The sequence below is a fragment of the Chrysochloris asiatica genome, unplaced genomic scaffold, assembly GCF_000296735.1.
Source record: "Chrysochloris asiatica unplaced genomic scaffold, ChrAsi1.0 scaffold00059, whole genome shotgun sequence".
NCBI lineage: Eukaryota > Metazoa > Chordata > Mammalia > Afrosoricida > Chrysochloridae > Chrysochloris > Chrysochloris asiatica.
Genome location: NW_006408577.1, coordinates 15,785,470 through 15,808,546, shown reverse-complemented (window position 1 = coordinate 15,808,546; position 23,077 = coordinate 15,785,470). Strand labels below are relative to the sequence as shown.

General features: G+C 40.4%; 1 protein-coding gene across 1 annotated transcript in view; it reads left to right on the top strand.

Moving 5' to 3' along the window:
- Positions 1 to 4,763: 4,763 nt before the first annotated feature.
- Positions 4,764 to 23,077, top strand: part of STAT1 (signal transducer and activator of transcription 1, 91kDa) — a 56,657-nt gene continuing 38,343 nt past the window's right edge. Inside the window, exons 1-7 of the mRNA XM_006864051.1 lie at positions 4,764 to 4,892; positions 5,625 to 5,769; positions 7,743 to 7,841; positions 14,548 to 14,637; positions 15,907 to 15,985; positions 17,678 to 17,769; positions 17,989 to 18,140. Coding sequence (XP_006864113.1) covers positions 4,765 to 4,892; positions 5,625 to 5,769; positions 7,743 to 7,841; positions 14,548 to 14,637; positions 15,907 to 15,985; positions 17,678 to 17,769; positions 17,989 to 18,140 — 785 coding nt within the window. The 5' untranslated portion in view covers position 4,764. The remainder of the gene's footprint in view (positions 4,893 to 5,624; positions 5,770 to 7,742; positions 7,842 to 14,547; positions 14,638 to 15,906; positions 15,986 to 17,677; positions 17,770 to 17,988; positions 18,141 to 23,077) is intronic.

The following is a 23,077-nucleotide window of genomic DNA, read 5'->3' as shown; positions in this document are numbered from 1 at the left end:
GAGTGAGTGGGCATGAGTGCTGGGTGTCTGGGGATGGGACATGGGTGGTTGGGGCTGTGCAGTCCGGTGTTTACTGCTTTTCTTACAGCAAGCTTTCCTTTTCCGTGTGCCGCTCACGGAGCTGTCTAGGTTGGATGCTCTCTCTCACCCTGTGCATGCAAACCCAATAGTCTTGGCACTTCACTGAGTGTACCTGCTACTTCGGTTGGATCCCCAGACCCATGTACTGTGCCAGACACAAGGTGGCAGTTCAGTTAAGTAAGCGGAAAAGAATAAATGAGCATATGAATCTGAAATCATAACTCTGTGTTTACTGTGTTGAAAGATGAAGGCTCTTAAATGACTTCCTGGAATTTAAATGAGATCTTTAGTTACTGCAAACCCCAAAAGAGAAAAAGTTCGCTTAAAAAAAAAAAAAATTCTAGTCCTGAAGCATTTGGTGTGGTGCTGTGAATCAGCACTGGACTGTGAACCAAATGGTCGGCAGTTCAAACCTACCAGCCGCTTCTTGAAAACCCTATAAGGGATCGCTGTGAGCCAGAACCGACTCGTCGGTACGTAACAACAGCATATACATGTCTGGTTGGTTGTGCTTTACCGTTGTATGTAGAAGTTGTGGAATAATCTACTTTTTATGAGACAGAAAAACCTTAAGTGTCCAGCATAATGCGGTTTGCAACCATTATTTAATAAGGAACTTGTTGGGCCATAATATGATTTGTCTTTTATGCTTTTATTTACTGAGAATTAAAGTAAATGCATTCTATTTCAGGTTAGCCTACTATTATGCAATATATGGGGGCTTCAAAGAGGTCATGGGAACTCCATTATCTTTTTATTCTACTTTTCCACAAATTTTTGAAGCCCTCTGGCATTACGTGCACTGCTGGCCTAGGTTTAGGGGTTGTGAAGGAGAGTAGGGCCTGGCCCTTACAGTTTGGGAGCTTACATCACATAGGGGAGACATTGTAGAGTTTTAGTAGGACCTCTGGGACTGATACTCGAATAGAAGTTCAGATGCACTAAATGCACAAGGCAATGAAAGTGTAAGACAGAGGGGCCCTGGAAGCACAAGTGGTAAAGTGCTGCGCTGCTAACACTAATGTTGGTGGTAAAAAAAACCTGACCATTTGCTTCCATAAAGATTATAGCCTAGAAGACTATACGCGGCAGATATGCAGCTTACAGGGGGAATTATGAATCTGAATCAACTTGACGGCATCCAACTAAGTCTATGAGAATTTGAGGGAATAAGGGGCATTTGAACCCAGCCTTGATCCTGGTAGAAGTGTGTAGGGAGGCTGTTGTCAGGTGGAGCAAAGCAGAAAAGTTGAGCATTCAAAAACCAGAAGATAATGTGGTAACTCAGGCGAAGGTTTCTCTATAGATGTATGAAAATGAGCTGGGCTGGAAATCAGCCTGGGAATGTACAATATTGGAGTCATCACGGAATTTTGGGTTTGAACCCAAAATTGAGCAATTTGGAAAGGAACAGGTTTTGTGAGAAGATGAAGTAGAGGTTAGATTTGTTAACATGTATTTATTGTTCGTGGTTCTAACCTGCCAGTCACTCTGTGGAAGAAATATGAGGCTTTCTGCTCCGGCTAAGATGTAAAAAGACTCAGAAACCTTATACAGGGTTGTTGTGAATTGGAACTGACTTGACGACACTTACCAACATGTATTGACCTCCTGCTCTGGCAGGCTCTATGCGTGTACTAGCTCAGCCAGTCACTGCTGACAGAGTGAGTTGCAGCTCCTAGCCTCCGCTCACTGAAACGCAGGCCAGCGTGTTTCTTTAGGGTAAGAAAGAGAATGAGGTTCAGAGACTTCCAGTCGGGTAAAATAGATTTGAAGTGAGCCACTTCAGAGGTGGACTTGTGGCGCCGCAGGTTAACACACTGGACTGCAAGGTTGGTTTGAACTGCAAGGTCAGTGGTTCAAGCTCACCACCTGCTCCTCGGAAACCCTATACAGGGTCTCTGTGAATCAGAACCAACTCATTGGCACTTTGCAACAAGTACAACAGAGGTGAACTTGGATCTGTTTTTAGGAGCATTGGTGACAGCAACCAGGTTTGAAGTTCATCACCTTCCTTGAGTCTGCTGGATACACACACTGCCCTGTACCCTACTTGACGATCTAGACCCTTCCTTAGAGATCTGGTAGGATAAGAACGCCTTATGTCCATTCTGAGGCCTGTCAACTGTGGCCTGATATAAATTCTAAGTTACGTTATGGTAAAGGGAAAAAACCCAATCCAGATCCACTGCCGTCAAGTCGATTCTGACTAGTGGAGACGCTATAGGATGGAGTAGCACTGCCCCCTTAGGGTTTACAAAGCTGTATGTTTTATGGAAGCAGACTGTCACGTGTCTTCCAAGGAGAGGCTGGTGGGGTTGGATCTCTGACGTTTTGGTTAGCAAACAAGCTTTTTATCCACTGCCACCAGGGATCCTTATATAATGGAGGGATTTTAAGGAACCTTGTAGGATGAGTACTGGACTGCTAACCGTAAGATTAATCAGATTTATCTTTAGCCTTCAGAACAGCTATTCAAAAACTAACTTACACTTTGCCAAAGAGATCAATATTATTTTCTCCTTTTTCATTATTTTTAGTGTTGCTTTAATCTTTAAAAAATAATTTCTTAAGATTTAGGATTTTTTTTGTTCCAGATTTATTGTTTACAGTAGGCAAAGAATAAAAAAATGTATCTTTAAAAGTGAATATAAGCCTCTATTTTAAAAAAAGTATATTCAAAAGGACAAATACTATATGAGACCAGTGTTGTAAAAAAGTTAGGAAAAGGTTTTCTGGATAAAAGAAAAAGAGAGTGAGAGAGAGTAGTAGACTGGATAAGAAACAGGATCCTTCAACAGGATATCTAAAAGAGATATTTCAAAAAGATGGAGACCGCCTGAATGCCCATCAACAGAAGAATGGTTAAACAAAGTTTGGTAGATACACATAGTGGAATACTATGCAATAGTGAGGAACATTGATGAATCTGCAGAACACCTCACAACATGGATGACCCTGGGGGACATTATGCTAACTGAAATTAGTCAATCAGAAAAGAACAGTATTATATGAGACCACTTTTGTAAACAGTTAAGAAAAGGTTTTCTTGATGAGAAATTCTATGATGGTTACGGAGGGGGAATTTTCACTAGAGGGAAGACACGTTGACATGGGTGATGGGGTGGGCAATATACAAGTGGGAGGTCCACAGAGGAAAGATGAAGGTAGCAGGAGACATGAAGGAATGCCAGAGTTGTTGAATGTAAAACTGATGATCTGTTCTGTAAACCTTCACTCAATAAAAAGTTTTTTTAAAGTATATAATTTAAAATGATTAATATCACTCTTGTTGTTAACTACTGTTGAGTCGTTTCTGACTCATAGCAACCCTGTATAGGGTTTCCAAGGAGCAGCTGGTGGGTTTGAACCTTCAACTTTGCAGTTTAAACAAGTCTTGTGATTGTGTGCTTTAGCCTGTGGCACCATACCAGGACTCCAGTTTTACTGTATGAATCATAAAATGTAATATATTAGTTTAAAATCATTTGAATAAACAAATGAACTTTATTGTTGTTAGCTATTGGTGAGTTGTCTTCAACTGATGTCGGCGTAATGTACAAACTTGAAGAAAACATTACCAAGCCCTGTGCTGTCCCTCTGTTCTTTGATATGTTTGAGCCCATTATTGAAGTATCCTGTGATTCTATATCACTGAGGGTTTTCCTAGTTTTCACTGGCCCTCTGCTTTTTCCTGCACGATGTTCCTCTGTAGCAATTAATCTTTCCTGATGATTGGTCCAAAATAAGCAAGGTGAAGCCTTACTAACTTTTCTTCTAAGGAATGTCTTAGTTGTATTTCTTCTAAGACTGATTATAGTTTCTTCTTCTGGCAGTCCAGGGTATAGTCAACATTCGTCACCAATGCTGTAATTCAAAAGCACCTATTCTTTCTTTCCTTTTTATTTTTCATTGACAAGCTTTTGAATGCTTATGAGGCAATTGAAAAGAACATAGCTTTGGGCCCACATAACTTAGTCATCAAAGTGACATCTTTACTTTTCAAAAATTTTAAAAAGTCTTCTGTAACAGAATTACCCATTGCAATACATTGTTTGATTTTTTACTGCTGCTTTCATAGGTGTTGATTTTTTATCTAAGTAGAATGAAATTCTTGACAACTTCAATTTTCTCTTCATTTATTAGGATTTTTTTTCATTGGTCCAGTTGTGAAGTAACTTGTGAAGAGCAGTTTTTGGAGAGATCTTGTCCTGAAGCAGAGCTACTGATTTGCCAATATTTTCCATTAATTTTCCTGATAAAAAAGCAGATTAATTTTTAAAGGTCTGTTTATTGAGAGCCTACTAGGAACCAAACACAATTCTGGGGATAGATCAGTGAATAAAGCCCCATAACATCCTTCCCATCTTGTAGTGAAATGGACAGTAAGCAAAATGAAAAGGAAAATATGTGCTATGTCTAATGGTTATCACTGCTGTGGAGAAAAATAAATCAAGGCAGCAGGGTGGTGGTATCGGGGTTGCAGTGGAAATAAAGTGGCCCGAGAAAGCTTCCATGATAGGTTTCCTGGAGAAGAAATAAGAACATTGATCTCCGAACTCAAGAGTTAAATAATGTATCTCAAAAATAAATATGTTTTGTATTAAATGACTATGTAGTAGTATACACTGTCTTTGGAACTTTGGTCTTTCCACTCACGATGCATTTTCTCTTGTCTATAGGATGTCTCAGTGGTATGAGCTTCAGCAGCTTGACTCCAAATTCCTGGAGCAGGTTCACCAGCTTTATGATGACAGTTTCCCCATGGAAATCCGACAGTACCTGGCCCAGTGGCTAGAAAAGCAAGACTGGTAAGGGGCATGCACTTGACAGTTAACTCTACTTTTTAATGCTTGTTGATGAAGTCACTTGGAGCTGTGTTGACTGGAAGGTGAATCTTATCAATGACCATAGAGTTATCTCTTCAGAAAATGGCTTTGATTTTAAAAAATGGCATGTATCTCTAAAAGCTTAATGCACTAATCATTCTGTAGTTTTGGCAAATTTGATTATGACAACCAAACTGCTTTGGATAAATTCAGACACCATTTATTTTCTAAGTCAGGGTCCATGCTATAGAAAGAAATAAGTTAAATTTGAAAAAAAGAAGAAGCCAAATTTTGATAGAACATTGATTAGGGATATGAAGAAATCAATTAAGTGGTATCTCTTTAAACTGATAGACGTCCTATTTTGCTGATTGCAGAAGTTTAAAATCTTCTGAAAATATTTGACGTAGAAAGTGAAGCCACCTCTTAACTTCTTGTCTTTAGAGATAATTACCACGAACCATTTTGTGCAAATCTCTTAGAATTCCAGAATTTCTCATGCTAGTTGTATATTTCTAATTATTGTTACTAATAGAAATACTGTTGACTTTTACTAATGGAAATGCTGCTGCTGAAAGCAATGAGATCAAAAAGAATAAAATAAATCCTAAGAAAATATTTTAAATTATTTCTAAAAAGTCCTAAAAAAGCAATTTTTGTTTTGCCTATCTTAGTATTATCTAGAATAAAATGTGTACATTTTAAATCTCTCAGGGACCATGCTGCCAATGATGTTTCATTTGCTACTATTCGTTTTCATGACCTCTTGTCACAACTGGATGATCAGTACAGCCGCTTTTCTTTGGAGAACAATTTTTTGTTGCAGCACAACATAAGGAAAAGCAAGCGTAATCTTCAGGTATGGCCTGGGGCTTGTGTTGTCTTCCAAGTATTCCCATGTTCACATGGGAGAGATTTTTCATTCAAATACTATTTTGCACAAAGTCATCAGTGGAAGAGAACTTAAAATGTAAATAAACTTATTTTATGTGGCCAATATACGAATCCTGGTGTGACACTGTATGATAAGCACTGGACTACTAACTGCAAGATTGGTGGTTCTAACCACCAACAACTCCTTGGAAACGCTATACAGGGCCTCTTTGAGTCGGAACCCACTCAACGATGCTTAACAATTGTAACAATATATTATAACATAAAATAGCAATTCCTTTTGTAAATTCCTAAGAATTGTTTAGGCTTCAGTACCATTATCTGTTAGATGCTAGAAATTCTGGGAGAAATGTGATGTCCTGTATTTTTTTTAAAAAGATCGTCAAAATTTAAATCAAAGAAAAAGGGGACATTTTCAAAGCAGTCAGCGGTGGCATCACAAAATTCCGAGGAATTTGAGTGTCAGCTAGGTCTAACAGTGAGTTGGGGACTTAGAGCTGGACTCCATTACTGGAGTTACCCTCTCCTAGAAGAGATGGTCGAAGAAAGATTAGTTGTATGAGAAAGTGCTTCAAAGTGTTTGGGTTCATCACAAGTCTTCCCAGCATGCCCTAAGGCTTAACTATCATATTTATTTCCGTATGAATGAACTTTTCTGTTTTAATGGAGGTGAGAGCTTGCTTCCTTGTTTCATATTACACATACAAACTTCTCTATGTAGATAATAGGAAGCTTTTTTTTTTTTTTTAATGATATGTCTATGATTTTATATTCCCAGTGAACAGGAGCCCTGATGGCACAGTGGATTAAACATGGGACTGCTAACTGAAAGGCTAGCATTTTCAATCCACTAGTTGCTCCGTGGAAGAAAGATGAGGCAGTCTACTTCTATAAAGATTTACAGCCTCAGACACACTATATAGCAATTCTAGCCTTATGTGTTGTTGTTGTTAAGTGCCTTTGAGTTGATTCCCACTCATAACGACTCTGTATAGGATTTCTGAGGAATGGCTGGTGAATTTCCAACCTTGCAGTTCAAAGCGACCTTGTCGAGTGCTTATTCTGTGGTGCCACACCAGGACTCCGCTCTGTCCTATAAGGGCACTGTAAGTCAGAATCCATTCAACAGCAGGGGTTCTGTATTCCCAGTGAGTGGGGAAATTAACTTTACAGAAATGTACTCCATTATGGCTTTTACTTGAATGTAAGAAAGAGCTCTGGTAGCGTAATGGTTACGAATCGGGCTGCAAATCACAAGGTCAGCAGTTCTGAACTACCAGCTGCTCCACAGGAGAAGGATGAGGCTTTCTGCTCCTGTAAAGATTTACAGCCTCGGAAACCCTGTTCAGGGTTGCTACGGGTCCGAACCGACTCGACGGCACTTAACAACAACAACAACCTGCTATGAAGAGCCAAGATTGCCAGTATTTTGCAAACTTGCCTTGACAATGGAAATAGAAAAACTGAGACAAATACCTTTGGTCTAATGTAGAGCAGAGACCAACAAATAATTGAAAAATACCATGTGTAGTTTTTTGGTTTTTTTTAAAATCATTTGTGTTTTTTAGGACGGTGACAGAAAATATATGGCCTCAAGAAATAGAGAACATAATAATGTAAAATATTAATAATCGGTATACTTACATTATTAATCAAATGGATGCTTATAAATTATATAAACATTATTAGAATATAAATACTACAAAATATATAAAAATATATGAAGCATAGAAATACCGTAAGTGTCTGCACTTAATTGGAAAGTTAAGTTTTTCATAATTTATAAAAAGAATATTTTGATTTTAACAAAAAAATGTAGAATCTAATAAATGTGAGATGAACTATTTCAGTGGATCTGAAAAAATTCATATCAATTATAATATACAGTGGTTTAAACATTTTGAATTTTCACTAATTTTTGTTTTAACCCATACCTAGGATAATTTTCAGGAAGACCCAATACTGATGTCTATGATCATCTTTAACTGTTTGAAGGAGGAAAGGAAAATCCTGGAAAATGCCCAAAGATTTAATCAGGTACTTTTTATTTTAAACTTTAAGAATTACAGTAAAATTAAATTAATTCAACAAATATTATCAAAACCCTCTTCAAGGCAGTGGTGAATGCCCCTTTGAATTCATAGCCCCAGTGAGTGGGTAAAAGTCAGCTTTAGAGATGATCGGAACCAGGCTTTAACAAAAGGACCCTGATCTCATGGAATTATATTATAGTGATGGTGAGATACAATGAATAAACACAGTATTTCAATGAATAAACACAGTATTGATAAATAATGCTAAAATAATGCAGGGTACCAAGCAAAAGGTTTTTAAGAAGACAAACAAGAAGGAGAAGACCAACATGGATGTCAGAAGAGACTCTGAGACTTGCTCTCCAGCATAGAGATGCTAAAGCAAATGGAAAAATTGAAGATGTAAAACAGCTGAACAGAAAGTTTCAAAGGGCAGCTCTAGAAGACAGAGTCAAATATTGTAATGAAATGTGCAAAGGCCTGGAGTTAGAAAACCAAATGAGAAGAACACGCTCAGTATTTCTCAAGCTGCGCAAACTGAAGAAAAAATGTAAGCCTTCACTTGCAGTATTGAAGGATTCTATGGGTAAAATATTGAATGATGAAGAAATCATCATAAGAAGACGGGAGTAATACACAGTCACTGTACCAAAGAAAAAAAATAAAAGGTTAATGTTTAACCATCTCAAGAGGTAGCATATGATCAAGAGCCAACGGTACTGAAGGAAGAAGTCCAAAGTGCATTGAAGGCATTGGCAAAAAACAAGCCCCTGGGAATTGATGGAATACAAATTGAAATATTTCTACAAACTGATGGGGCACTAAGGCACTTACTCATCTATGCCAAGAGATGCGGAAGACAACTACCTGGCCAACTGACTGCAGAAGATCCACATTTGTGCCCATTCCAAAGAAAGGTGACCCAGTGGAATGCAGAGATCATTGGACAATATCATTAATACCGCATGCAAGTAAAATCTTGCTAAAGATAATATAAAAACAGCTGCAACCATACATTGACAGAGAACTTCCAGAGTTTCAAGCTGGATTCAGAAGAGGATATTGAACAAGGGATGTCATTACGGATCTTGGCTGAAAGTAGAGAATACCAGAAAGATGTTTACCTGTGCTTTATTGATTAGGCAAAGACTTTCGATTGTGTGGATCATGACAAGCTATGGACAACATTGTGGAGAATTGAGTATTCCGGAACACTTAATTGTGCTTATGAGGAACCTTTACATAGATCAAGAGGCAGTTGTTCGAACAGAACAAGGGAATGTGGAATGGTTTAAAATTAAGAAAGGTGTGCACCAGGATTGTATTCTTTCAACACACTTATTCAATCTGTATGCTGAGCAAATAATCTGAGAAGCTAGGTTATATGAAGAAAAATGTGGCATCAGGATTGGAGGAAAATTCATTAATAACCTGCATTGTGCGGATGATATAACCTTGCTTGCTGAAAGTGAAGAGGACTTAAAATACTTACTGATGAAGATCAAAGACCATGGTATGGATTGCATCACCATGTAAAGCAAACAAAAATCTTCACCACTGGACCAGTAAGTTTGAAGTTGTCGAAGACTTCATTTTGAGCAAATCTGCTGCACAAGACTTCTTTAAAGTGTTGAAGAGTGCAGCTGTCAGTTTGAGGACTAAGGTGCGCCTGATCTAAACCATGGTATTTTCAATAATCTCATATGCATGCAAAAGTTGGACAGTGAATAAGGAAGACTGTACAAGAATTGATGCATTTGAGTTATGGTATTGGAGGAGAATATTAAAAGTACCATAGACTGCTGAAAGAACAAACCAATCTGTGTTGAAAGAAGTACAGCCAGAATGCTCTCTGGACGCCAGACCAGAGTTCATCTCTCATACTTCGGACATATTATCAGGAGGGAGCAATCCCTGGAGAAGGATATCATGTTTGGTAAAGTGGAGAATTGGAGAAGGAAAGGAAAATCCTCAACAAGATGGATAGGCCCAGTGACAACAGCAGTAGCCTCAGGCTTATCGATTGTGAGGTTGGCGCGAGACGGGCAGTGTTGCATTCTGTTGTGCATAGGATTACTATGAGTCAGTGTTGACTCAATGGCACCTGATGACAACCAAGTACAGGGTAGTTCTAAGATAGATAAAGCTCCTGGGTAGCACAGATAGTTTGTTCTTATCTACTAATCTATAGGTTGGTAGTTTGGACCAACTCGGCGGCATTACAGTTTGAAAGACAGGTGATCGGCTTCTGTAATTATAAGTAACCATGAAAACTCTGTGAAGCTGTTCTCTGTAACATGAAATTGCAATGACTTGAAATCAACTTGACATAGTGAATGGTTTGGTTTAGGTTTATTGTAATAGGCATAAGGGTGTGTCTGCTGTGGATGAATTATTTCTTGAGATTAAGAAAGGCTCTCTTAAATGTAAGCAAGAAGAGGTGGATCAGAATCAGCGGAGAGGGGAAGAAATGGTCAGATTCAAGTTGTATGTTGGACATGGTGCAATAGAGCTTATATCAGAGGTGAGAGTGAGGAACTGAGAATGGCTATGGTTTGTCACTTGAGTTGAGGGAGATGGGAAGAGATAGATGGAATTTTGCAGGGCCAGATAGCTGTTGGAGGAGAAGAATAGGTTGATGGGCTTTGTTTCAGACACAAATGATCAAGAGCAAAGATGTCGGTTTAAAGACTAAGGTGTGCCTGAACCAAGCCAGGGTATTTCCAATAGCCACATATCCATGTGCACATTGGACGATGAATAAGGAAGGTCATAGAAGAATTGATGCATATGAGTTATGGTATTGGAGATGAATATTGAAAGCACCATGGACTACCAGAAGAACAAACAAATATGTGTTGGAAGAAGTACAGTTAGAATGCTCCTGATTTGTTGTTGCTGTTGTTACTAATTGCTGTCGAATCAGTTCCAACTCACATGATCATGTATAGCGTTTCCGAGGAGTGACTGATGTGTTTGAACCTTTACCTTGAGGTCTAAATGGACCTTGTGATTCAGTGGATATCTTTTAGTGTGATACTAGGACTCCAGAATGCTCCTTAGAAATCAGGTTCATGAGAATTTGTCGCTCATACTTTGGACATGTTACCAAGATAGACCATTCCTTGGAGGACATCATTCTTGGTAAAGTGAAGGATCAGCAAAAAAGAGGAAGACCCTAATAAGATGGATTGGCACAGTTCATCAGCAATGGGATCAAGTGCAAAAACAACTGTGAGAATGGCACAGGAATGGACAGTTTTGTTTTGTTGCGTGTGGTTGGTGGTTGTGTGCCATGGAGTTGGTTCCAACTCATAGTGACCCTATATAAGATTTTTGAGGCTGTAAATCTCCATGGGAGCAGAAAGCCCTGTCTTTCTCCTCCAGAACTGCTGGTAGTTTTGAACTATTGACCATGAGGGTAGCAGCCAGACTCCTCACCACTATGCTACTAGAGTTTGTGTAGAAGCACTAATCGTCAGATCCGACTCAGTGACATCAAACAACCGTAACAGTAACAATAATGTGTAGAAGAAAGAAGAGTAATGAAAACTGAAGATGCTTGGAATCAACTAGTCTAGTGAACTAATGGAACATGTGAACATCAACCACCATGACTCTGAGATCAGAAGAATTAGATAGTGCCTGGCTGCTACTACCAACTGCTTTGAAAGGGATCACATTAGAAGATCCCAGATAGAGTGGCAGAAAATGTGGAACAAAATTCAAAATTATAAAACATTTAATAAATAAAAGATCAGACTTACTATTCAGAAAAAGACTTGAGAACCTAAGACTATCACCCCCAGATACCTTTCAGATCAGGAATGGAACTCACCTTCATGACCCAATTTTCAGCTAAGCAGTGGCTAGGAATATAGGGAAGACAACACTAGTAAGGTATGTCATCCATTAAAGGTCAAAAGGACAGCATTTCCCTGAGGACAAAGTTGAGAAGGGACAGGAAGGAGGGTCGAATGGAAATGAGAACCATAGGGTGAAAGTGGAATGACAATTGTTACATGAAGGAGATTACAATCGTTCATATTAAACATATGGTGTATTTTTTTTTTTTTAATGTAAAGCATGGTCTTCACTGAGAAATTCCATTAAATTAATAATAAAATGTTTCAAGTAAAAACAAAAAAAAAACCCACCTCACACAATCGAGATCCCTATTGAATAGCCAAGACAGAAGGAGTTAAACTAGTACCAGTACAAGTATTTTTTATCATGTTATACTGATCTCAGTACAAACCTTCCTGGAGATCAGGGTTCAGCCATCTTTGGAAGGAGCCAGGGTATTTATTCCTGTCTTCTCTGGAGTCGCCTAGTGGTGAGACGCCTACCAACAGACCAATGTGAAATCGTGTTTAGGATGTGTCCTTCCAATAAGTGGGAAGAATGCCAGAATACACAGTGGAATGTGTTCCGAGGGCATTTCTCTACCAGGAACTAGCAAAGTGAAGTGTGTGAGAGTCAAAAAAAGTTGAATAGCTGAGAGTAAGAACAGCAAGGCCTTTTGGGGGGAGGAGGGCAGCTGCTAGTGTCAGGGAAAAGGCAACAACAAAATGCCTCCTTTCTGAAATTACATAGCCTGCTACTATGTAGCACTGTGGGATAATGCACTGGACTGAAAATCAGTTTGAACTGCAAGGTCAGTGGTTCAAGCTCAACAGCTGCTCCCTGGAAATGCTATACAGGGTCGCTATGGGTCAGAACCAACTCGACGGCATTTAGCAATAACAGCAACATCTACCTGGGAAGTTCACAAACATTTATTTGACTTTTTTTTTTCATTGTTGATATATATTATATTATAATACATCTTCTGATGCCAGATCTGGTATTTGCATCAAAACAATCCAGTTTAGGGGACAGGGAACAGTTGTTAAGTGCCATCAGGTTAGTTCTGACTCGTATCATCCCTGTGTAAAAGGGGTTGTTAAGTGCCGTCAAGTTGGTTCAGACTCAGTGACCTGTGTAAGGTTTCCGAGGGGCAGCTGGTAGGTTTGAACTGAAGACCTTGTGATTTGTAGGCCAGTGCTGATCCTAAAGCGCCACAGCAGGAGACCAGTTAGACTGTTATATTTGGTCAGGCATTTAATTAACTCACTCTCTGGTAGCATAGTGGTTACGAATCGGGCTGCGAACCACAGGGTCAGCAGTTCGAAACTACCAGCTGCTCCGCGGGAGAAAGATGGGGCTTTCTGCTCCCGTAAAGATTTACAGCCTCGGAAATCCTGTTCAGGGTCGCTATGGGTTGGAACCGACTCGATGGCACTTAACAACAACAATGTATGGCAATGCACTGTACCATAAGGCTGGTTTGAACCACATGGTTGGCAGTTCAAACCCACTAGCCACTTTTCAGAAACCTTACATAAGGTCTGTGTGAGTCAGAACTGACTCAACAGCACTTAACAACAATACAGTGTGATCTGGAGCTGTGATTGCATTGACAGGGCCAGACCAAATGATTTCATGGGCCTTTATATGGCCTGCAGGCCAGACATTCCCCACGGCTGCTGTATAGGGCTGCTGAGGCTTTTAAAATCTTTGTGGGAGCAGAAAGCCTCATCTTTTTCCCAAGGAGCAGCTTGTGGGCTTAAGCTGCCTACCTTGTGGTTCGCAGTCCAGTACTTATCCTGTGGAGCCACCGCTATCCTGAGGGAGAATATAGCTAGAATTACCCCTTCTTAGGCCTAAAAATTGCCTGATGTTTACTTAGTACTTAATGTATCTAAGGAACCCTGGTAGGGTGTAGACTGTGAGCTGGGCTGCTAGCCAAAAGGTCAGTAGTTTGAATCTATCAGCTGCTCCTTGGGAAGAAGATGAGGCTTGCTGCTCTCATAAAGATTTATAGCTTCTGAAACTCTGTGTATAGGGCTGCTATAAGGCGGAACCAACTCCACAGCACACAAGTACCACCACCACCATTTACTTCCAAAAATTAGCCAGTCAAAAATCATTTGGATAATATCAATCTGATCCTGTTGTGCTTGGGACCACCATATGCTGAAGGCTGACTGGACAGTAGCTATCAACAACAGCATAGTAAGAGTATGTCGGTTGACTAAACCAGGGCATAGCTATGTAATAAACAGATAAGCACAGTCACGTCCGAATCTTCTGATTATCAGGCAAGTCTGGGCTTGTATTCACTGTTGACTTCATAGCAGTAGTCATTAAAGTTATCTATGGTGGTGATTTCAATTCTGATAGGATTCTTGTTAAATGGGAATTTCAATCAGTGGTCAGGTCCTGAGAGTCTACATTTCTAGTAAGTTCACAGGTAGTAAGATGTTTCTGGTCTGGGATCACACTTTAAATGGCAAGGCCTTAGACAAATAGGTACAGTGTTACTAAATGAAGAATGATCTTCTGTATACAATTTGAGAAACCCTCAAAGAAATTCTTGTGTGGTAGCATGCCACTATATGAATGAATGGAAACTTCTAGAAATATTTATTTTAGGCATGAACTGAGCCTAGTCTTTCTTTTAGCCTGTTAACCATTGGCCAGTCTTTTCCATGGCCTCAGGAACTGAGCTGTCTCCTGTTGACACACATGTCAACAAGTCTGTAGGAGGTTTTAGAAGATCTGGAAGGTAGGCGGGGCACTGGGTATAGACTTGACTTTGGAGTGTAACCAGTGAATAAACACACCAGAGAAGATGATGAATGTTAACCATGTCCTTCCCATTGCAGTCTCAGTCGGGGAATATTCAGAGCACCGTGATGTTAGACAAACAGAAGGAGCTTGACAGCAAAGTCAGAAATGTGAAGGACAAAGTCATGGTGAGTAGTGAGTAAATACACACATTTATGCTGTAACTCTTCATAGGGAAGAAAGAAATATCAGTTGTTCTATTTGGAAACCTTGTAACTGGTTTTAGTCTTTTAGTTAATTGAGAAAAGTTTTGCTGAAGATTCAATCCGTCAATAAACAAATTGATAAAACCAATAACAAGGCAGATATTTTTATGGCCCGGTTATAACTTCCAAACTTGACCTTACCTTTTTCTGCCTTGTAAGATCATACAGTGTTGACTTTGCTCCATGACTCAATGTAGTACGTGTTTCTGCATTGAATAACCCTTTCATGCTCGTGTCTCTCAAGTCAGGGTGTTCTTGTGGTTACACAGAACCCCAGGAAAAGCAAGACCCGTCTTCCTCAAGCATTTGTTTTACTTTTAAACTTGGAAGGGAAGCAAGCATTTCATTAAAATATACTATGATTTGCTGTAAAGAATCCAGAGTTTCAAAACAGGCTTCTGGAGTACAAAACCAAAGCTATGTGGGTGAGACCCAGAGACCCAACAGGACCATACTCCACTGCGGAGAAGGCCTCTCCCATGGACACAGGCATGCCCATCTAATGGAAATCTTAGAGCAAATCTATACTGCAGTCACCTGGGAAGGGTGTGATTAAAGTACAAACCAAGTGGGTCCTCCCCAGGAATAACTGTGGAAACAGAGAAGAATATGTAGAAATGTGAGCCAATCCCAAGAGAATGAGGTTTATTTGTAGAGGGAGAGATGCTTGAGCAACTAAGGCATTGTTAATAAGGGGAGAAAGATGAGGCTTTCTGCTCATATGAAGTTCTTGGAAAAATGGAATTGAAAGACCATGGAATTTTTCCATGAACTTTTTGCAGCCCCTTCATATACCTATTATGAGCTAGAAATTATTCCATGCTTATTCTTATATTTTGCAAATCTTTAAGGGAGCTGTAATTGTTTCCATGATTTTATGGGTCCTGTATAAGCAACAGGGAGCTCAGCGACACAGCGGTTAAGTGCTCGACTGCTAACTGATAATTAATTGAGAAAAGTGAAGATTCAGACCATAAATAAACAAATTGATAAAACCAATAACAACAGGAGAAAGATGTGCTTCCTTAAAGATCACATACTTGGCGATGCTACGGGGCAGTTCTACTCTGTTCTATAGGGTCGCTGTGAGTTGAGATCAACAAGTTTATTTTTGATATAAAAACGATAATCTGTTTTCCAGAGTCTTTGGAAACCGATCAGTGGCAAATACATTTTTGTTCTTATTTGTAGTGTATAGAGCATGAAATCAAGAACCTGGAAGATTTACAAGATGAATACGACTTTAAATGCAAAACCTTGCAGAACAGAGGTAAGAGTTACAAGTGAAGCAGTGTTCATTGGCTGTATTTCTATATACAGCAGACGACAAGGGCGGTCTGTGTGCCAAGTATTTGTGACTGTACTGTTAGTCTTGGCCTCTGACGACCCAGACCAGTGTTTCTCACCCTTAGCACTGTTGACCTACTGGGCCAAGAAATTCTTTATTGTGGGTGGTGACACTGTGCATTGTAAGCCACTTAGCAGCATCCTTGGCCTCTAGCCAGATTCCAGTAGTGCCCCACATCTTCGCATGTGGCAGTCTGTTGTTGTGGTTGTTACGCGCCTTTAAGTCGTTTCTGACTCACTGCAACCTAGTATATGGTGTCCAAGGAGCTGCTGGTGGGTTTGAACCACTGACCTTGTGGTCTGCAATCTCGTACTTATCCTACTGTGCCACACTAGGAGTCTTTAGAGATGTGGAGACCTGCTAGTTAAGTGTTTAGCTGCTTTATGCAGTGTGCCTACCTCACTGAAAGATGTTTGAGTTCCCTCACCCTTGTTCCTACAAACAATCCGTCTCTGTGTGCATTCTCTACAGAGAAGGTCAGCACTTTTTCTCATGTTTTAAACTGTTTCACTTTCTTTGGTTGTTGCTTATTTTTAAGGGCGGAGTCCTGGTATTGTGCTGTAGGATAAGCACCAGACTACTAACTGAAAGGTTGGGATTTCAGACCCACTAGCCACTCCTTGGCGATCATATACAGGGTTGCTGTGAGTTGGAACTGACTCAAGGCATTTAACAACAATAACAACAGCATTTTTAATGACAGCAGCAACTGACAGTCGCTGAGAAGTGTGGATTGTGTAGAACATGTAGGTACTGTTGTAACTCTGAAATTATTTAGAGGATACCATAGTTAATAAGGAGCTCTGGTAGCGTAGTGGTTATGAATCGGGCTGCGAACCGTAAGGTCAGCGGTTCGAAACTACCAGCCACTCCGCAGGAGAAAGATGAGGCTTTCTACTCCCGTAAAGATTTACACCCTCGGAAACCCTGTACAGGGTCGCTATGGGTCGGAACCGACTCGATGGCACTTAACAACAACAACATAGTTAATATGAAGAGAGTGTCAGTATGATTTTGGGTAAAAAGCAAGGAAAAAGGGACCCCAAACTACTACTTCCTAATTACCTACTTCTTTTTCAGTGCAAAAGCTATGCTTAAGGAGCCCTGAGAGTGTAGTAGTTTATGAACTGGTCTGCTAATCGCAAGTTCAGCAGTTCAAATCTACCAGTCACTCCACAGAAGACAGATGAGGCTTTCTGCTCCTGTAAAGGTTTACAGCCTTGGAAACCTTACACAGGGCTGCTATGAGTCGGAACCGACTCAATGACACACAACCACCACATAGCTATGCTTTGTGTACATTTTCTATTTGTAGTTTAGAATCTTGTTACTTAGATTCATCTAGGAATATTCTGATAGTAACTTAATTACCAGATAAAATGCTGTTTCCAATTTACCTGGGCCATTGAAAACTAGTACTTATTTCAGTGTATCCATTTTTTATACTTGGGCACTTTTTTCTTGCTCTGTTCAATAAATATTGAAGATTAAACTTTGGCCTATTGCCAGAGAGTATTCCAACTCTTTGTATCACAGTTCCCCTAAACTTATGTCAGTCTTGGTTTTGTCATCTTTTACATTTATATTTATCTGCTGTTTCTATCTCTCAATCAGAGCATGAAGCCAACAATGTGGCAAGCAATGAACAGAAACAAGAACAGATGTTACTTCAGAAGATGTATTTAATGCTTGACAGTAAGAGAAAGGTAGCTATTCACTTTTTGGGATAACATGTTACTTTTTTCCCATAATTATAAATAATAGACTTAAATTTTAGAATAGAGAAAAAATGAACTTTTATAACCACTTGACTTAGCACACTAATGAATGGAAAGTTATTTGTTTTGTTTTAAAACATTCTTTTAAAATTTAGTGATTAAAAAATAATTACTTATATGTTGGTTTTTTTCCCTCTTATCTTTTAGGAAGTAGTTCATAAAATAATAGAATTGTTGAATGTCACTGAACTCACCCAGAATGCCTTGATTAATGATGAGCTTGTCGAGTGGAAGCGGAGACAACAGAGTGCTTGTATTGGGGGGCCACCCAACGCTTGCCTTGATCAGCTGCAGAACTGGTAAGATTCTCCAGAGCAGAAAATCGGCAACTGATGAGCAATCACAGGCACTTGTAAAGTGCACGTTTGTGCTGTGGTGACCCTGGAATGAACCCTGTTAAAACTGTGGTTTCACTAAAAACGTAGTCCATCTTGTTCTTATCCTGGAAATCCTCGCTTGGAACCAAGACCAAACCAAATCCACTGCTATGGAGTTGCTTCCTGTAGGACAGACTACAGCTGCTCCTTAGGGTTTCTGAAACTGAAATTAAAAAAAAATTTTTTATTGTGAACTGAGTGATAGTTTACATGGGAAAACATTGGTTTTACATCCTTGTCTCATTGCAATGATTGCTGTCTCCTCCGTGCATCATCATTCAACAGTATTTGCTTCCATTCCCTCTTATTTTTTGGGGGTGGGGTGGGGTGCGGGGTGCGATGAACACAAAAACACTAAGGAATACATAATAATTTAAATAACCAAAGGGCACATTTTGTAAGACTGCTTCCTGGTCATCAGCACCTCCCTTTCCATGAATCTAGAGTCCTCAGCTGTTCCCTCTCTCCATGCTCTCATCTCTGCCTCTATCTCTGGTGTCACTGCTTCTCTGGTTAGGGTCCCACATTCTCTTGTGTTCGTCTCCCCTGAAGCTCCCAGGGTCCTCTATTTCTGGACTGTAAGGTTAACTACTCCCCCGTTTTGGTTACAAAATTTCTACTTTTACAGTTGTGGCAGTCACAATTAGTCATCATAACAGTTACTCACTATTGAATCATAAGAGTCTTCTCCCCATCTCTTTTCACCAGACCCGTCTAGACAAGATGAAACCATTCAGTGACTCTGCCTTCCCCCACACACTCTTAAACTAAACTCCCTCTTGAAAACCAGTCACTTCGTGCCTTTATTGCCCCCTTGTTTTAGGTAGCCAATGTCTTACTTTGCCCATCCTTATCTACCCTGTGTTCAGAGTGGATAGCATTGATACTTGATGTGAAGACTCCTTCCCTCTCAGTTGATATTTTGAGCTACTGCATCCATGAATATAGGTCAAGTTCATCAAATTGTAGCAATTTACACTCGTTTCTTTTATCAAATATTGTTTTTGTATCTTCCTGTAGTCGAGTCCTGGTGTGGCGCTGTGGGCTGATGCATTAGACTGCAAAGTCATTTGAACTGCAAGGTCAGCAGTTCAAGCTCACCAGGTGCTCCTTGGAAACCTGATACAGGGTCACTATGGGTTGGAATCGACTCCATGACACTTAACAACAACAGTTGAGTTATGATTATCAAACCATAGAGGCTAGGTCAAATGGGTGCTATCTGCAAGTTTGGGTGTTCTTGTGCATCTCCCCTCTCACTTCATATCAGCTGGATGCTTCCCTCTCAGCATTAGCCCTCTATGGCTATGACCTTATCCAATGGCTCAGGTGCCCCCAGGTTTCACCACACTTTGGACTAATCAGCCCCTTTCTCTTCTCTTTCTTATCTTCAGGTCAATGGGAGTGTATGGTTGAACTCAGCCCACTTCTTCATTGCTACCTTTCCCTCTCTTCCACTCACCAATAGACCAGTGTGGTTGCCAGCAAACTTACATGCTTGCTCATGTGTTCCCTTTGAGTTTCAGTCTTGGAGGGGGGATTGTCCTGAAGGGACTTGATTGCTTGCCTTAATGGCTCCCCTGCAAACAATTTGCTTGATCTTGTAGTAACCAGTCATACTGCCATTTTAATTTTGGGTTTTTCCTGCTGATCTCTCTTTTGAAGATGTATCTTCTATTGCTCTAGCTGTTCCAGACTGGTCTGCTTGCCCTTTCTGATGGGAATTTCCCACCTCAGAAAGTTTTGTATGGGGTTTAGGATTCCACCTAAGGTCCTACACTGGAAAGACTCTGCAAGATGCCTATTTCACTGGGCAAGTTGCAGAACCCCTTTTAGGTATTCTAATCAGTTATAGGCTGAAGACAGGCTTACAAGCTTTCTGTTATCATGTTTCCAGACATTCCTTTCTATCCCACTCAAGTGTCTATTTTACAACAGTAGGCAAGGGAAACAAATATTCATAAGACAGTCAAGCATCTTAACATTATTTCCCCTCTTCAGACTATGCCTCGATTCCTGTATCACAGAGCCCTGTTGTTTCAAGATTGAGCAAACATCCCTATTTATCTCTGTTCCATTTAGCCCATGCAAACCTGCCTCAGAGTTCCCCTATCTTCTTTGTTCTTCCATCCCCTCCCCCTTGTGTATTGCCTTCCCCAACACCCGAACTGTGATGTGTCTACCCCTTACCCTGTGCTCTATTATCCCCTCCACACCCCCAATCCCCAGGCCCCTGGTAACCAACATAGAATATTTTCCGCCCCTTTTAGTATGGGTATCTTAAGTTTATTTTTTACAATAATGGCCTTATGCAATATTTCTCCTTTTGTGCCGACTAATTTCACTCAGCATAATGTCCTCAAGGTTCATCCATGTTACACAGTGGCTTGCAGCTTCCTTGCTATTTTTCAAGGTAGCATAATATTCCATTGTGTGTATGTACCAAAGTTTATCTATTCTTCCATTGATGGGCACTTAGGCTGTCTCCATCTTTTTGCTATTGTGAATAGTGCTGCTGTGAACATTTGTGTGCATGTATTTACTCGTGTTATGGCTATATTTCTTGTGGATATATACCAAGTAGAAGAATTGCTGGATCTTAAGGTATTTATATTTACAACTTCCTGAGGAAGTGCCATACTGTTTTTCAGAGTGCTTGGACCATTTTGCATTCCCACCAGCAATGTAGGAGTATCCCAGTCTCTGCACATCCTAGCCAGCATTTATTGTCTTCTGCTTTTTTGAACTTCGTTGTTGTTACTGGTGTGAGATAATATCTCATTGTTGTTTTAATTTGCTTCTCTCTACTGGATGGCCAAACTTCGTCTCTCATACTTTGGACATATTGTCAGGAGGTACCAGTCAATGGAGAAGGATATCATGTTTGGTAAGGTATAGGGTCAGAGAAAAAGAGGAAGACCCCCAGCGAGAGATGGCTTGGCAAAGTGGCAGCATCAATGGACTCAAGTATGGCAAGTAGTGAGGTTGGCCCAGGATCGAACAGTGTTTCGTTCTGCTGTGCATAAGGTCGCTATGAGTTGGTACCAACTCGATGGCACCTACCAACAACAACAGTGACTAATGGTCATGAACATTTCTTCATATGTTTGTTGGCTGCCTGAATCTCTTCTTTGGTGAAGTGTCTGTTCATGTCCTGCTCCCATTTTTTAAATTGGTTTGTCTTTTTTCTTATAGCGGTGTTGTAGTTGCCTATGTTGTTGTTGTGAAGTGCTGTCGAGTTGGTTCCGACCCATAGTGACCCTGCATAGGGTTTCCGAGTATGCCCTTGTCTGATACGTCATTGCAAAGATTATTCCCTATTCTTCGGGCTCTCTTTTTACTTTTTTGGTGAAATCTTTTGATGCACATAAGTGAAACTGTAAATCTTAATGAGATCAGAGACCTCTTCTTTCCCCTGCAGAATGACTGGTAGGTTTGAACTGCCGACCTGTGGTTAGCAGCTCAATACTTAACCCACCGTGTCAGCAGGGTTCCGACTCCCTTGGAAACTACAGCATTATAATTATTTATGGTGACCATTCTATCAGCCGTCATCCAGTAGATTTTTATTAAGTACTTGTAAGCACGGTGGAAGTCCTGGTGTGGCGCTGTGGGTTAATGGACTTGACTGCAAAACTCATTTGGCGGTTTAAGCTCACCCTATACAGGGAGTGCTATGGGTTGGAACCGACTCGATGGCGCTTAACAAGAAACAAGCACAGTGGGCCACAAGGGTGGATGATTCTTGGTCCTTGTAGCAAGGAGCTGTCAGTGTGGAGGACGGAGACAGGTGCTGTGACCAAGGTCTGTGCAGAGTTCTATGGAGAACCAAGGAGTCACTAGGAAGGGTTTCACAGAGGAAGGAGAACTTGCACTAACTCTTGAGAGCCTAAGAGTTCTTATAATCACGTGGGAGTGCAAGTGGTTTACATGCTTGGCTGGCTACTGAAAGTCTGGCGATTTTAGTCCACCCAGAAATGCTGTGGAAGAAAGGCCTGGTGAGGGACTTTTCAGAAACCAGCCTCAGGAACTCTTCTGTAGCACAGTTCTCCTCTGACACACATGGTCGCCAGGAGTCAAAACCATCTCTTCAGCAACTGATTACATTGTCCAGAGAACCCTTGGGGGATCTAGAGTCCTGTAGTGGTCACTTCAGGCCATGTGACAAATGCTTCCAACTTTGCTCACTATGTGTATAACTCACTGCGTGTATAACTGCTTTACCTGCAAGGGGAAAGCACTGAAGTGGAGTTGCTTTCAGAACACCCTGGCCAGCATTCTGCCGCCTCATTGTGTGGCCAAGGGCTGCTCTCAATGGTATAATCTAAGCTTTCACCTGGACTCAAGGAACGAAACAATGATGTGTAGTACAGACTTACTTTGAAGATGCTGCAGGTTCACCCCCAGAGTACCTTAGTAAAGTCAATATCCTAGTGAGTCTTATGAATGTTTTGGTTTCCCAGTGTGTCTGTAAGTTACGTTTACACTACTGTGTAGTCTATTAAATGTGCAATTGTTATTAAGTGCTGTTGTGTCAATTCTAATGTATATCAGCCCTGTTTAGGGGCTGCTGGTGGGTTTGGTCTGCCGACCTTACAGTCATCAGTCCAATATTTATCCTACAGTGCCAGTGCAGGACTCTCAAGTGTACAAGAGCATTATGGGGAAAGTTTGATATATTGAGGGAATTACCAAACTGTGACACAGAGCCATGAAATAAGCACATGCTGTTGGAAAAATGGTGCTGATACACTTGTTTGACACAGGGTTGCCACAAACCTTCAATTTGTGAAAAACTGAAGAAGTACAGTAAAACAAAGCATGCCTGTAGATGTTTTCAATTGGGGATATATATATAT